A 17,176-nucleotide genomic window follows, 5' to 3' on the forward strand; every position below is an offset into this window, starting at 1 on the left:
AGAAAGAAGAAGTCCCAACCCTCCTTATCAAAACTGGTGAGACTCTTTGATAAGCCCTCGACCTCAGCGTAGCAGACCAAGCTGGTAATTGCCCAGAGTACACTGGCATCTGCTTTCGCTTCTCCAGCTCGTGCAGGGAGAAGCATTGAGAAGCCGGTGCCAGAGAAGCATGTCAAAACTCTGTTAGCCACTACTGCCACTTCTCTCCTCTCTGTATCGATGTTGTAGGGGACCTCCAGTCCCCATGCTCATCCTCCACCCCCTCTGCCTCCCACCATTTCTGCCTTACACTTCATCAGAGGAGCCATTTATTATCTCCACTCCAGGCACTCCTTTACTGAGTGAGAGCTGTCTACATAGCTCGAGGCTTTCCTATCCTGGGACCCCAGCAACTAGATTTTCTAGTTCCTCATATTCAAGAGACAACATTGCCTCCACAGAAAAGTACAAGGAGGCATGCTCAGCCACCACAGCCACAACACTGGCAACACCACTGGGCACCGCCCCAGTACCACTCAGCTGGCTGTATTGGGACCGTATTGGGCAGCATTCAAACAGCAGCCTTTGCCTTAGTCCATGCCAAAACCATTTCTGGGGCCAGGGGGCAGACCCCATACCAGCAAGCATTCGTCTACCAATTCCAGGCTATCTGATATTGTAGAATGTGCCTCACATTCAAGCGGGAAGGACTGCTCATCCTCTTTCCTTCCTTCACACCTATATTCTCTGTCTTCTACTGCTCTAGTGGTGCAACCTGCCTCTTCAGCTGATGATTCCAAGTACTTTCGGGACCTCTTTAGAAGAGTTACAGACAGACTCGAAATAACCCTTTAAACATCAAAGGGCTTCAAACACAAATTAACAAACATTCTCCAGGCATCTGCACATAAAAGACTGGCAATACCAATTAGTGGACTCTGCTAGATCCAGCTAAATTCCTCTGGAATACCCCAGCCTTGATTATACCCACCTCAAAGAGGCTAGAGTATAAATACTACGTTGCAGCCTCGGGTGCAGAATTCCTTCTCTCACCCACATTGCAGCTCATTGATAGTGGATGAAGTAAACCAGAGGGGAAAGCAACACAATTGCAGGATCAGCCCTGGGGTGGAAGCCTGGAAAAGGCTGGACGTAATGGCTACGTCTACACTAGTCCCAAACTTTGAAATGGCCACGCAAATGGCCATTTCGAAGTTTACTAATGAAGCGCTTCATTAGCATATGGGCAGCTGCGGCGCTTTGAAATTGACGCGCCTCGCCGCTGCGCGGCTCGTCCTGACAGGGCTCCTTTTCGAAATGACCCCGCCTACTTCGAAGTTCCCTTATCCCCATGAGCTGATGGGACTAAGGGGACTTTGAAGTAGGTGGGGTCCTTTGGAAAAGGAGCCCTGTCAGGATGAGCCGCGTGGTGGCGAGGCGCGTCAATTTCGAAGCGCCGCGGCTGCCCGCATGCTAATGAAGCGCTGAATATGCATTTCAGCGCTTCATTAGTAAACTTCAAAATGGCCATTTTCATGGCCATTTCGAAGTTTGGGGCTAGTGTAGACACAGCCAGTGGGGAAGAAAGCATACTCCTCAGCCAGCCTACAGTTTCAAATTTCCAATTATATTGTTCTGCTAACCATATATGCTCATGTTTTCGACCAGCTCTATGCCTTCTCTGATGCAATTCTTGACAACAAAGTAGAACAATACAAGACACTCGAGCGAAGGCTCTCTAATTGCGAAAACAGCCCCGCAATCTGCATTAGACTCAGCAAATGCTGCGGCCAGGTCCGTATCCTCTGCAGTAGTTATGAGGTGAATGTCCTGACTACAGCTGTCCGGGTTCCCCAGTGCGGTTCAGGCCACAGGAGAAGACCTTCCCTTTGAGATGTCTTGCCTTTTTGCTGAGAGTACTAATGAGACTTTACACTCCATAAAAGAATCAGGGTAACTTTGCATACTCCTGGCTTCCATTTGACCACCTCAAAGCGTCTTCAAAACAGACAAGCCACCAGCCTTTAATAATAGGCGATGCCAGAAGCAGCCTAGGGGGAAGCAATCTTCAGCCCAGGTGGTTGAGAGTTAGATGGCCCCCTTAAATCACAGGCCCCAGGTTGAGCGAAATCTAGGCTCTAGGCTAGCAGCATTCTACCTTGTATAGTGAACCATCACAAATGACCAATGAGTCCTGGAGATTGTGCAAACAGGATATGTGATCCCATTTACCTCTATGCCCCATTCCCATTCCCTGTCCCTTTTTCAGGGACTCCTGTCATGAGTGGGTGCTTGTGCAAGAGGTACAACAACTACTTCAGTCGGGGGCCGTAGAAGAGGTACCCACCGAGAACAGGGGAATAGGACTCTATTCAAGATACTTCCTCCCAGAAAAGAAATCAGGGGGCAGGAGACCCATATTAGACCTCAGGTACCTGAACTGGCACATTGTCTGTCAAAAATTCAAGATGGTACTGCTAGCCACTATTATCCCTGCTCTGAAAAAGGAGACTAGTTTTTCATCCTTGACCTGCAAGAGCCGACTTCCATATATCCATTCACTCAGCACACAGAAGGTTCCTCAGATTCACCATAGCAAATCAGAATTATCAATACAGGGTGCTTCCCGTCGGCCTATGTAGAGCACCAAGGGCCTTTTCAAAGCTCCTGGCAGTGGTCACCTTATTCCTGAGAACAAACAGAGTAATCATCTTTCCCTATCTAGATGATTGCCTTATAAAGGGTCAGTCCGGGGCACAGAATGAGCAAGCAATATTGTTCACCAGGACTCTCTTTTTCCAACCTCGGCCTGTGCACAAACCTTCAAAAGTGCACCCTTACACTGACGCTAAGACTCGAATTCATACAGGCACTCCTAGACTGCCAGACTGCTACAGCCTTGCTTCCACCACACAAGCTGAAGACAATACAAAACCTTGTCACCAGTCTGCAACTTTCACAGACTGTATCTGCCAGGCGATGCCTATGCCTCCAAGGTCACATGGCAGCAGCAATATCCATGGTGCCACCTGCACATTTACAAATGAGACCCATGCAGACATGGTTCAGAGTGGTATTCAGGTCCCACTTACACATGCTGAACAAGACACTGAGCGTCCTGGCCAAGGTCAGGAGCTCCCTCACCTAGTCGATGCACCCTGGCAACGTGTGCGTAGAAGTGCCTTTCCAGAGACCCCCCTCCCACACACTTGATCACGTTGGACACCCCTATTGGGATGGGGTGCTCATATTAGCGACCAAGTAGTCCAGGGTACATGGTTCCCAAATGAGCAGCTGCAACACATCCATACCTAGAGTTGAGAGCAGTTTGGTATGCATGCATGCACTTCTCCACCCAGATCTCCAACACTACAGTACGTATACTAACAGACAGTATGGCAGCCATGCGTTACATAAAAAAGCAGGGTGGGGTACTCTTGAAACAACTCTGCCAGAAAGCAGTACTACCCTGGGAGTGGTGTATCCCCTGTAAGATCCACATTGTCGTGGCTTACATTCTGGGCAAGAATGGCATGCTGGTAGACAACCTCAGTCACATTTTCTCAACAGACCAAGACTGGGAAATCAACCAGTCCTCCATCCGCCACGTTTTGCACAAGTGGGTCTTCCACACGATAGGCCTGTTTGCCACAGCCACCAACACTCTCTGCCCCCAGTTGCTACAAAGTTGGATTAGGCCACAACTCTGTAGGGGATGTGTTCAACATCATGTGGAGTGCACCTTTAACATATGCTTTCCCACCGACACCCCTCATTCAGATAGTGATAGCCAAGATAAGGCAGGATGGAGCTTGGGTCATCATCCTAGCATCCAGATGGCCCAGACAAACCTGGTTCTCCGGCCTGCTGCTCCTCCACGCATCCTCCCAGCCATGACCATCACCACCTGCGCACATGGTACCTGGTTGGCTGATGGACCTGTAGCTTCTATGCCTACCGCAGGTTCGCATGACCAAGGAAAACAGCAGAAGACCAACAAGAAAGACTTATTCTCAAAAGTGGTAGTGTTTTGTATCATGGTACCAATCACAATCATGTGACCCCCATGCAATCAGGAGTTCCACAAATACTCACTTACCTGACCCACCTGCAACAAATGAACCTATCAATAAGCATCATCAGAGTCCACCTAGCTGCCATATCAGCATTCCTCCTGCCGATTCAGGGCTGTTCAGTCTTTACTCACACTTTGGTCAAACGATTCCTAAGTGGCCTTCAAAACCTGTTTCCTCCAATTAAGGACCCAACACCAGCATGGAACTTTAATTTAGTTCTTATATCTCTCGTGGGGAAACCCAGTGAACTATTAGCCATCTGCTCTCTGCTACATCTCTCCATGAAGGTAGTTTTCTTTATGGCAGTAACAGCAGGGTAGGAGAGATCAGTGCTCTCATGTCAGAGCCTTCCTGCACAACCTTTTACAAACACAAAGTGGTACTACGTACACACCCTAAATTCCTCCCAAAAGTGCTCACTCAGTTCCATTGTAATGAGCCAGTCTACCTACCAGCATTCTTCCGCAAACCACGTGCCAGTGATGAGCATAGGTTTGTACATACCCTGGACCTCCAGCGAGCACTGGCCTTTTACCTGCAAAGAACACAAGATTTCTGTAAGATGACTTGACTGTTCCTCTCAGCTGACAGGTCCTGTAGCATGACAATTTCCGAGCAGAGACTCTCTAAGCGGATTTCCAGTTGCATAAGACTTGACTACACTAATGCTAATAAACAGCCTCTTGCAAATCTTGGGGCACGTTCCAAGTGAGCAATGGCCACATCTACAACATTTCTCCCACGCGTATCCACAGAAGACATATACAGAATTACAGCATGGGCCTCTGCACATACTTTTACACATCACTATGCCATAAAATTCTATTCTGACTCCCAAACCAAGTTTGGCCACTCCATACTATTATCAGCCAACACGCAGCATCTGAAGGTCCCACGTCTGAACCTTGAAACTGCTGTGTAGTCACCTAAGGTGGAGCACCCATGGGGACCATCGAAGGAGAAGGAGAGGTTACTCACCCAGTGCAGTAATTGGGGTTCTTTGGAGATGATTGTCCCCATGGGTGCTCCACCACCCATCCATCTCCTCTTTGCTTTGGATTTCTGCTGAGGTGTCTGGATCAGAGAACAGAGGTGACAGGCTGCCAGTGCATGCACAGTAGCTGTCACAGGCTTCTTGAACCTGTGCTCTGCGTGTGCAGGCAGCCAACTGAGGGGCACTGCTACAAAAATCTTTGTCCCATGGGTGCAGCTGTGCTGACACACCTAAGGTGGAGCACCCACGGGGACAACCATCTTGAACTCCAGTTACTGCACAGGGTGCTTATTCCTCTTGGTCACCTCTTATGGCTCCATATGGTCACCCTCTTGCGACAAGCATTTTCTAGGTTGTGAGTTACTTGCCAAATCTAACTTTTTCCTTCTTTTGTGACCCAGAGTGCTTCAGGAAATGAAAACTCTTGAATATTCACAATATAAGAGACTATTGGTCCATATAAAATACAGTACTAATTCTCATTTTGTAAAATATCTCTGGCTCTTATTTTGTTTCTTCTTTGCACATGCGAGAGAAGTTATTTATTTCAGTCAGCCACAGCACAACCTTCCTTACTTTACCTTATTTCCAAGAAGGATCAGTAGTAGTTTGATTCGGGAATTTCTTTTCCCTCACTTCATATTAAAGAGTCTCAAGCAGGTTGCTGTCAGCAACTTGGGCTGACCCTTCACCCACACAACGTATAAAGTTGTTATATGAATCTATCTTATGCAAGTTTTTATTAATTAATGTTGAATTGAGATTATGCCAAGGTATCAGAAGCATGTTTTCCTCTTAACTTCCACTTTATCCAATTAATGTACTTGTTATATCATCAGGGAGAGAAAAAGTACAACAAGTTAAAAACTTCTTACTGGTACTCAGGTTAATTGTAGCCTTCCTCAGTCCTTTTTTCATTCCACCTGCTTTCATTGATGCTATTAAGCGAGAAGTTGTCGTCTTTATTTGGGTCATACTGGAAGACTTAGTGGCATTGCTTGGGTCCTTCAGGGCAGTAGTTGGGGTTATGGGTAGTACAGGAGTCAGGGCAGGGGCTTGGGGATGTGGGAGGCTCAGGGTAGGAGGTTGGGGGATAGGGAGGGGCTTGAGGAAGGGGGATTGGGGTTGTGCAGAAATCAGGGTTGGGGGTGACTGGGGTCTCAGGAGAGGGAATGGGGAAAAGGAGGCAGAGCAAGTGAGGTTGGGAAGGGTAGGGGGCTCAGGGCAGGAGGTAGGGCTGCCCACAAGCTGCTCCCTGGGACCAGCCTGGGGCTCGGGCTGTGGCTGCCCTCACCCCCTTGCATCATTTGTGAGCATAACTGTTCCTGCTATCACTCCCTTTCCATCTGAGGATCAACAATCGCATTCCATGAACATCCCATTGTCCTGGCACAACCAAACCTTGATCTTATTTTAAGTTATGATAGGAGAGAGCTGCATACCAAACTTGGGTGTCCTAGCTCTTACTGTGTAGGAGAAATTCTTGAACAAATGGACTCATGGATGAATGGACACCCACACAGATACACAAACTCTTTCAAATATATAGTAAATTCTTAGTAGTGTATTTAATTTTGTAAGTTTCTCATGTGAGGTCTGGTGCCTCTACACAAGTCTTCATGAACAATACGTTTGCCTCCTTGCTTCTGGATTGGTGAAGTCATAATGCCTAGAGTAAGATGAAGGATAGGAAAGATAAAGGTTGACAAAGTATTTTTTCTTTATTTACAGAATTTATATGCCAGTTAGACTCATAAAAGGTCTCCAATTGGTCAGAATTACAAAGGATTATAAAGAACTGAAACTAGCTCGTAGTGTGTATACCTCTCTGAAATAGCTTAAACTTAATAATTAAAATTCCTAAAAGTTTTGATTACACTAGAAGTAAGTTGATAACCATGTGGGAAATATTAATATCATTTGAGGCACATGGTATTTCTGAGGACTCCCTAACCAGCTTTGGAGGAGCTACTGGACTGATTTACGGTGTCTTGTCATTGATCTCTGCTGGTCATTAATGCACTACTAAATCTAATATTGAGGATTATCGGTGTCATAAGTTTAACATTCTAAATATTTTTGATGTATCTGTTCTGGATCTTTCTCTCTCACTCACATGTGCATGCATGCACGCACACGCACCAAGTCCTGTAGCACCTTAAAGTCTAACAGTTTTATGTATTAGGTAATGCCCTTTTCACTGGAAAGACACACTTCATCAGATCATTGTCAGTCTGATGAAGCAAATCTTACCTGCAAAAGCTCATTACCTAATAAATAAAATTGTTAGTCTTTAAGGTGTTACAAGACTACCCCTGTGTGTGTGTGTGTGTGTGAGAGAGAGAGAGAGAGAGTGTGTACAGACGAAGGTGGCTGCCTCTCTGAGGCTAATCTTAATTTGTTTATGTCTAAGTAACTCAGTATGTGTCATGTACTGTGGTCCACTGGCAGTATGCATGCAATGTGATCAGCTTGAGTGTGGTACTAATGTGGCTTGTGGAACCACTGAAGAGAAATGTGCACGCACAATTTTATTGTCCACTTCATCTTTGAAAGTAACTTATTCTAGTCAGGCATAAGGAATAACAACATCTAACTACAGAACAGATGAAACTGAAAATCATGTGTAATCTTTTAATGACTAATACTGGGGTTTAATGGACTCTATTTCCTGCCTCAGTTAACACAATTGAGAGTTTGTCTTGGGTATGAGTTCGTATGACAATTTGATGATCTACTGAAAACCCCCATAAAGACCAAACCACATGTTTTACAATTTTTAGTAACTGGAAATAGCCTTTCCTACTTCCAAATGGCATAACGTTCAGAGACGCTGTACCTTTTGTATAGCATGCCATAAGTGTCATTAAATTCTATAGTAACTCAAACTTTTTAAAGTAAACTTAATTTGCTGCAATATTTTTCCTGATTAAAGTTTGTTAGTGAGAAGTGCTTAACAAGACAAGTGATGCATTTTCTTTTTTTGTATTACATGTGTTAGGAAGAAATAGAGCCTTTTCCAGAGGAAAGGGAAAATTTTCTACAACAATTATACAAATTTATGGAAGACAGAGGTGAGTGTTTTTATTCTCAATTACGTAATGACTTAGAGCAGTACAGCAAACCCTCCAAAATGCGCAATTTCAAGTTGTGCTTAACTCGTATTAATGCAAGTTAAGTGCAATTCAAAATCCTGCTCCCCCTGGCCCTGGCTCAAACCCCCAGCCCCAATCACCCCACACGCACGGCTCCAGCTCGCCCGCTGTGCCCAGCTCTGGCGCCGACTCACCACCTCTCACACGTGGCTCCAGCTCAATGCCCCCAGCCTTGGTTCAAATTTCTCAGTGGCCCATCTAACCACCCCAAGCACAGCTCTGGTTCAACCTGCCACCTGTCCGTGCACAGCTCTAGCTCAAACCCCACCCCCAGTTCAAACCCCCTGCAGCCCAGCTCGCCACCTGAACACTGCTCCGGTGTAACGTCTGAAACTACCAAACATTGGAATGTGCCACCCTGGCTGTACTGAGCTTGTATGTTAAAATATGCTGCTGATAGAAAAGTCTGACAGAAGTAGTTACTGGTGTTACATCAGCTCACCACTCCTGCGCATGGCTGTGGTGCAAACCTTCCTTCCTCACCCCTGTTCAACCACCCCCCTGCTCCACATGTGACCCCCGGCTCAGCTGCACCCCCTGCCCCCTCCACAGCCCTAACCCATGCCAGGTTTAGCCTCTCTGCCCCCCTCCCATGGCTTCAACCCACCGCCAGGCTTAACCCTCCCCAACTGCCCCCCCGCCCAGGATTTACCTTGCAAAAGGGGCTCTAAGTACCCCTGCTGCTTCCCTGGCTGCAGCACATGCATTCTGCTGGGGAGAAAAGCCACCCCGACTTACACGAAATTTGAGTTACACGAGGGTGCATGGAAACGAAACCCTTGTGTAAATTGAGGCGCTACTGTACATTGAAACGTTGAGGTTGTGACCCACTGTTGCTGTGAAATTCACTTTTGGGAACCAGTGTGGCCATATGCTCCTCTTTTTGCCTCTGTGTAGCTAGGATGATTGTAGTCTGTCACTTGATACTCTTTGTTTTCTGAACATTCATGGTTGCTTAAATTCAGACTTCCTTGCTTTGAAAAATGTGTATATACCCCCAGTTGCCCCTGTATATCAAACACTATGTTCCTGTGTTCTACACAGCTGTGTATTTAATGCCTTTCTTCTCTTAATATGTACTTTCATTTAATAATTTCATATACCTCAGTAAATGGATTTTAAAATTACAAATATTATTTGGATCATTCAGTTCAGTCTGGTTTTTAGCATGTACTTTGTAATACCATCTAAATGTTTATCTGATTGATAAGGGAAACTGAAATGTTTTTAAAACTGTGCCATTAATACCTTAGATCCTCAACAGATAGAAAGATAAATGTACTTTTAGAAAGCAAATAGTTTCCCTCTTAACTGTGTAGTAAGACATGCATTCAGAGGCCTGCCCCTCTCTCTTTCTGACGCACATATTCACAAACCAAATAGTGGTATCTTTAGTGGATTGAGATAAAAGTGAGCTTTAAAATAAAACTGTATGGTTGAATGATGGTATTTATTATCTTATTCTATAAATAGAAAAATAAATAAAGGTTGTACCATGGACATGATATGATCAAAGTCAGAGTTTGTAGTACAGGTTGAACCTCTCTAATTTGGAACTTTCTCATCTGGCAACATCCATAATCTGGCATAATTTGAGTTAGCCGGATGACCACTTATTATGGTGTGGCCTTGTTTCCCATGGTGCCGTAAAGTTTGTTTATAGTCACCAGTTCTGGCTGTCAGTGTTCTGTGCTGTAATTTATTTGTAACTTACCCCTAAATGTCTTCTAAGAGCCCATTAACTACTGAAAGTGTTGGTAACGTGCTAGACCATATTGATCTTCCATGGGTCAGCAAAGTCTCTCATCCAGCCCTGGTTAGGTCCCGAGGTACTAGATGAGAGGTTCAACCTGTAATATGTTTAGCAGCATGAAATAATTTAGGTATAAATTGCAGGTCTTTTTTTCAGCTAAAAAGACACACTTCAAAATATTTGAATAATTATATTCTTCTACAGGGACTCCTATTAATAAACGGCCTGTACTTGGATACAGAAATTTGAATCTCTTTAAATTATTCAGACTTGTACACAAACTTGGAGGATTTGATAATGTAAGTATTAAAGTTAAGATGGAAAGTGTTTTAGATGCATAAAATCTGAAGAAGAAAATCTTATAGAAATCCAGGAATCTGAACAATTAATCCTGCAACATAAAGCACGCAGCAGCATTATTAAAAGAGGAAACATTCAGAGAAACAAATTATATAATCTAATTTCATTGTGATATATACAGTAGATCTAATGTTTGCTGTGCAATGGGGTCAGAAAAAACTTACTTTTTTCTCTGATGATTCAGTGAATAGCTATCAAAGAGAGCCTTTTTTCCAATGCTGAGCAAATCACTATACAGTAAGACCTAAAATGCAACAATCTGAGTTAGCTTCTTTTCTAGAAGAGTGTGTTGGGTGAAATTAGCTGAACTGATCTTGAAGCAGCAATTGGATTACTTGCCTAGAGAACAAGATGTGTTACAATACCTTTTGAAGACTGTTGGAACTTAGTATGCAACACAGGTTACAAAACTTAATCACGTTTAAGAGCTAACAAAAGATACCAGCAGTCATGTAGCACTTTAAAGACTAACCAAACAATTCAGACCCACACGATAATTTTCTAGATACCATCACTGGACCTAACCATGTTAATTTCAAGATCAGGGGCTCATTCTCCTATACCTCAACGAACATTATATATGCCATCATGTGCCAGCAATGCACATTGTACATTGACAAACACTTCACCAGAGAAAGAATGGGCACAGAGCAGACATTAACAATCTTAATAAACCTGTCAGTGAGCATTTCCATGGAGTGGGCCATTCTGTTAAAGACCCGAGAATATGAATCCTACAACAAAGAGACTTTAACAGCAGATTAAAGAGGGAGATGTGTGAACTGGAGGTCATGCTCGAATTTGATAAATTAACACTTGGTCTGAATAGAAATAGCAATTATCTCATGCGCTACTTTAGTATTTGTAATGATCTCAGGCAAGACACTTGTATCTCTCCCCCTCACTCTCCCACTTCAGTTCCTTGTATCTGATTTGTCAGGTTTTTTTTTTTTTTTGACCTCTCTACTGTACTGGAAATTCTATTGAGCTTTTGTGGAACAGACTCACTTCCTCAGATCATCACCGTATAAATTATTTTGATAGTCTTTAAAGTGCTACATGACTGCTGGTTTGTTTTGTTAGAATACAGACTAACATGGCTACCTCCCTGTCACTATTCAACATTAAGAGCTCTTAGAGGTAGCTTATGGGGTACTTTGGTTTTAAACCATTCATGACTTACAAATAGTCACAAACAGTTTCAACTGCCCTTTTTATTTTAAATTAATAACTCCAGTTGTGATAAGTTACTATCAAAGTTTTATTTTAATCCACTTTTCTGAGCCCTTCAGTTTGCGACTATGGCTTACTGAAATGCAAAATGGTAGAACTTTTGAACTGTTTGTAATTTATTCTTTGGAGCAGAAGAGTGACTTTTTTGTTGTTGTATAGATCCTTCTGTGGATCCAGAGAATTTTTTTTGAGTTGTTATCATTCATCTATTGCTCCAAATATAATAGACATAAGTTAGTGTTTTGTAGTGGATTAATTTGCATATTTGTATTTTACTGTGTGTAACAGATTGAAAGTGGAGCAGTGTGGAAGCAGGTATATCAAGATCTTGGAATACCTGTGTTGAACTCAGCTGCAGGATATAACGTTAAATGTGCTTACAAAAAGTAAGTGATACAGCACATGTAAAACAGAGGCACCATTGTAGTGCATTATGTATTGATTCTACTTGAAACACCCCTTTTATGAAGAATAGTCATTGTAAATTACATATTGTTATTTTGGGATTTTAAGACTTGAAAATGTAGGACTGGCAAGGACCTTGATAGGACACCTTGTCCAGTATCCTGTTCTAAATTGCGACTAAATTGTTGTTTGCCCCATGTATAGCATTAGGATTGTATTTCTTCTGTTGCATGGAGTTGTTCTTTGTTGTGTCAAATATCAGCTACTTGTTTTTTGCAGCTCTTTATGACCTGTCCTCACCCTATCTGTCATCTCTTATTCAGCATCGAAGGGTCAACTCCCACCTCTTATTGTCCCGTGATATCAGCCTTGTTTACCTACTTGTTAAATTTTTAAGCCAACACTCTTGTCCACTCCCCCATTCTTCCCCTCACACGTTGAGGAAGTTTCTGTAAGAGTCTCCAAAACTATTTCATTATTCTTCCTCTTTCAAATTGTCCTCTGCCATTAAGCCTATAAATAAACTTTACAGTAGCTAGGCTACTGGTATACAGAGACTGCTTTCCTACCATGCTGACCGGTGTTGTCTCACTGTTTCCTTATACTCCCTCTTTAGTCTGTCTTTATCCATCTGCTGTCTGTTAGATTTATAAGCTCTTTGTGTCAGAGACTGTGTTTTTGTTCTGTTTGTACAGTATCTGGCACAGTGGCCTGGGACTGGGGTTTCTAGGTGCTCGGATGGTACAAATAATAAAAAATAATATATATGAAGACTTCTCCAGAGCCAGAGGAGGAACTTAACTCTGTGGTGTTTTAATGAGGGTTAGTTTACCACAATATCTTAAAAAATGTGTATATTTTGAAGATTTTTGGCTCTTCTTAAAAAAAAACAAAAAACAAAACAAAAACAAAAACTATTGAAAACCTATTTATTGTATTCCATGAAATACATGTATTTTATGGAGCAAAAGTGTAAAGATCTCCCTTGTCATGGAATGTAATTTTTCTTCCTTCAGATACCTGTATGGTTTTGAAGAGTACTGTACGTCGGCTAATATCGAATTTCAAATGGCACTGCCAGAAAAAGTAACAAATAAGCTTTGCAAAGACTGTGAAAAAGAAAAAGAATTGAAAATGCACGAAGAACCTGAACAGGATGTAAAGGAGATAAAAGCTGTTAAGGAAGAGCATAAGGAGGAGGAAGAAGAGGTCATACAACAGGAAGAAACAAAACCAGCCGAGAATGATGATGAATGTTCAGAAAATGATAAACCTACCTTTCTGGTAAAACACTCTATATTTCTGTTAAGACCAGTTGCTAAATGGAGGTAGTGTTTTGTGGGGTAGTAAGAGGGAATGTATTAAGTAGGGCTGAAATAACCCTGATGGAATTAAGAAACAAACAAAATGAACACCTGAACAATTGAGTATGTTTTCTTGATAATGCATAGTTCTTTCCTTAGCATTAATATTGATCATATCACAGCTCTGAAAATAGGGTTTGGTGACTGACTGGCGATGCGTAAGAGTAGAAGTACAACATGGTGTGGACCAGATTCATATCTGGATGTATGCTGGCTGCTGCAGAGTCTTGGAGACAAAACATCCACGATAATCTACAGAACAGCTGTTGGGGAGACTTTATAGTCACCTTCAGATTGAAATATGTGGCCTACTTTGGCCTGAAAAGAGCTGTATCCTCTTAGCTGCCCAGAATAGTATGGTTTCTGTTTTGAATCTGGCTTTAGATTTAGATCTCAATCTTAAAGTGCATTGCACATGCAGGGACATCCTCCATTTCCATCCACACCCCAAAGTCAATGAAGTTTCCACTGAAGTTCAGGTGTCCACTCCAGGGCAATGCCTTGGCACTTCAGAGGGATCTAGGAAGCAGACCTTAAAACCTTGCAAAGTGTCATTAAGTAATGTTTTGATTCTATGTAGACATAAAGATTTGTCTGTGTGAAGTCATTTGCAAATCCGGGTTTTCAGCTACTCCCAACCTACCTCACCTCATGTCAATTGTGTAGCTGGAATTGACAGATCTAAGACTGAAGTATTAGGTTGTCCGCACAGAGGGAGGTCTCCCGTGAACCTCCCTTACTCCTCCTGAGACTGAGGAGTACCAGGGTTGACTGCTGAGTCCTAGTGGTTTGATTTAGTGCATCCCCACTAGGTGCGCTAAACCAAACCCCAGAGGATCGACCCTAACAGGGTCAATCTTCCAGTACGTATGGATTTACCCAGTGACGTCTGAAAAGGGTGGCAGAAGCACTACTTGACATCTGCTTTTAAGACTGATAGCATTTAGGTTGAAAGGAGACCATCAAAGTGATATTGTCTTTTTTAAAATTGCATTTAATGAGATCACTAGGACGTCAGATTATTGAAGATGAATAAATTTAAAATACTTTTATTATTCACTATGAATGCTGTGAATTTTCTTACTGCTGTTCAGCTTGAAGAATGAAAATTGAATAATTTGTTTGCTTTTAATTTAGTTTCTAATTGCCTTTGCTTTTTGATTCTTATGAATTTGGCTCAGTCAAAGGATTTTGAACCACGCAGAAACAAATCTTTGTGATTAAATGAGAACTAAATTTTGCAGAGGGATTGCTTGAATCAAGGCCATAGAATTTACCATTAATGTTTTAAATAGACGAAACGTTTAGAGTGAAACTGCCATAAAATCTGCACACAAATTTCTTTCAAAAACAATATTTAAAAACACTTAAGAAATTCTAGTTTCCAATATATTTCTTTCCATCTCAACAGAAACAACCTCTAAAAAAACTCAAACGTTGTACTGAGAATGGTAACAGTCCTAAAACTTTTGAATTATATCTGCTAGTTGGTTGTGTGTTTTGACTGCCTTTTTCAAATGATTGTCTTTTTGATTTATATTGTAGATAAACTGCATTTTTTTATTTTCTTAGGGAAACAAAAAAAGCATGCAAGAATCTATGCATACTCAGTCCGAGCAGGAAAAGGAATTCAGTTCAAAGAAAACAGAAGATGAAGTGAGCCTGGGAGATAAGGAGGAAGAGAAGGTTAAAGAAATGGACATTCTAAGCACACACATGGAGGCTGAAGAAAAAGAAAGATTAGGGTAAGTCTCATATTTGTTTGGGTATTTTTGCATATCATCAGTGATTCTCAACCAGGGTGTGTGTACCTTTTGGGGGTACTCAGAGCTCTTTCAGAGGATACATTAACTCAGTGTTTCTCAACCTTTTTTGTGAATAAAAGATTGTACTTATTTTATGTTCATCTAATTTTTTAATGTATCCTTTTCGCACAGTTGTAAGTATGATGCAAGCAACAGAGAGGAAGCCGTGCTAGTCTATACACTATCAAAACAAAAAGCAGTCAAGTAGCACTTTAAAAACTAGTGCTACTTGACTGCTTTTTGTTTTGAAAGTGTGATGCAAGTTTATTGCGTATAGTCCGTTTTTCCAACCAACCAATTATAATTAAGTTGTTTAAACAAATATGTTGCAATGGTACAAAAATTTTTGTATCTGAAAATTGTAAGTCCTGGGGGTGTTTTATTTTTAAGGAGTATTTTATTTTCTATTTTTAAAAAAAAAAAAAAAAAAAAAAAAAAGGTTGGGAAACATATCATGCTGCTGCATTTTTTATTAAAAGTATGTTTTCTTGTAAGTTGAACTTAAAGTCAAATGGTATTGAGATCTTGATCCTGTAAAGACAAATGTGCTTAACTTCGTACACCATGAATAATCTTATTGAAGTTAGTGGAGCTATTCACATTGCTAATGCAAGGCATTTGTATGAGTCTTTCCAGGTTCAGAGCCTCAATATTTAAAACCAATGAGTAATGGAAAACATACAAGATGTAAATAACTTAGGTATGTTTAATTTAAAAAATAAGGTAGTTATCTAGTGACCTAATGTTTGTTCAGCTCAGCTACCAATTTGGGCTGCATTTCTGGTTTCCGTCTCTTGCTGTTGAATATGGAAGTGCTGTGGAAAGGGAGTATCTGGTATTTTTCAGTAGCAGTCTTTGGTTGAGTAAAGAATGGTTACTTACCATTGTAGCTGTTGTTCTTCAAGATGTGTTGCTGATGTCCATTCCATGTAGGTGTATGCACGCAGCATGCATGTGTTGTTGGAAGTTTTTCTGCTAGCAGTACCTGTTGAGCTGGCATTGTGTCCCCTAGAACAGCAGCAGTATATCAGCCCATATACACTTCTGCCGGCTCCATGCCCCAACAGTTCCTTCTTACCAGACTACTCCATTGAAGGGGAGATGGGTGGGATTGGGCATGGACATGAGCAACTCATCTAGAAGAACAACAGTTATAATGGTAAGTAACCATTCTTTCTTCTTGGAGTGTTTGCTCATGTCCATTCCATATAGGTGACTTCAAAGCAGACCTCCCAAGAGGTTGGATCAAAGTTCTACCCTTCGATTGAGCAGAGGACTGCCCTACCCAAAGGAGCATCCTGCCTTGCTTGATGGGTTAGTGCAAAACAGTTGGTAAATGTATGGATGGAGGACCAGGTGGCATTCCTACAGATGTCTAAAATAGAGAGCTGGGCCACAAAGGCCACAGAAATAGCCTGTGCCCTCGTAGAGTGGGCTGTGAGCAGCCTACCAGGCTGTAGCATTCATTGATACAGGATGAAACCCAGGAAGAAGTCCTGTGTGCTGATACTGGCTGGCCCTTCAACTGCTCTGCAATGGCTACAAAGAACTGAGGGGATTTACGAAAGGGCTTAGTTCTCTCTAAATAAAAAACCAAAGCCATCCTTACGTCCATGGTATGGAGAGCCTGTTCCTTGCCTGACACGTGAGGCTTTTTGTAAAAGACCGGCAAAAAAATGTCTTGGGGCATATGAAAACTCAAAACCACTTTAGGCAAGAAAGCAGGGTGGGGGTGCAGTCTGACTTTGTCTTAAAAAAAAAAAAAAAAAAAAAAAATGGAATACTGGGGATCCACAGTGAGGGTCCGAAGTTCAGAGACTTGCCTGGCCAAGGTAGTGGCCACCAACATCACCAGGGGTTCAAAGGGTGAACTCATGAGCTTAGAGAGGACCAGATTAAGATCCCACTATAGGAGAGGCTGATGTGTATGCAGGTAAAGCTTGTCCAGACCCTTTAAGAACCTGTTGACCAAAGGATCTGCAAAAAGACTTTTGCCCCCTGGCCCCAGGAAGAAAGCAGAAATAGCCACCAGGTGGACCTTCATAAAGGAAG

The 17,176-nt window shown here is 42.3% G+C and overlaps 1 protein-coding gene across 3 annotated transcripts in view; it reads left to right on the forward strand.

Moving 5' to 3' along the window:
- ARID4B (AT-rich interaction domain 4B) overlaps positions 1 to 17,176 on the forward strand; it is a 184,952-nt gene that overhangs the window by 104,822 nt on the left and 62,954 nt on the right. For all 3 annotated transcript variants that reach the window (XM_074990133.1, XM_074990132.1, XM_074990134.1), the window contains exons 12-16: positions 8,055 to 8,123; positions 10,162 to 10,256; positions 11,839 to 11,936; positions 12,972 to 13,239; positions 14,892 to 15,064. In XM_074990133.1, coding sequence (XP_074846234.1) covers positions 8,055 to 8,123; positions 10,162 to 10,256; positions 11,839 to 11,936; positions 12,972 to 13,239; positions 14,892 to 15,064 — 703 coding nt within the window. The remainder of the gene's footprint in view (positions 1 to 8,054; positions 8,124 to 10,161; positions 10,257 to 11,838; positions 11,937 to 12,971; positions 13,240 to 14,891; positions 15,065 to 17,176) is intronic.

Source organism: Carettochelys insculpta, chromosome 3 (assembly GCF_033958435.1).
Source record: "Carettochelys insculpta isolate YL-2023 chromosome 3, ASM3395843v1, whole genome shotgun sequence".
Taxonomy (NCBI): domain Eukaryota; kingdom Metazoa; phylum Chordata; order Testudines; family Carettochelyidae; genus Carettochelys; species Carettochelys insculpta.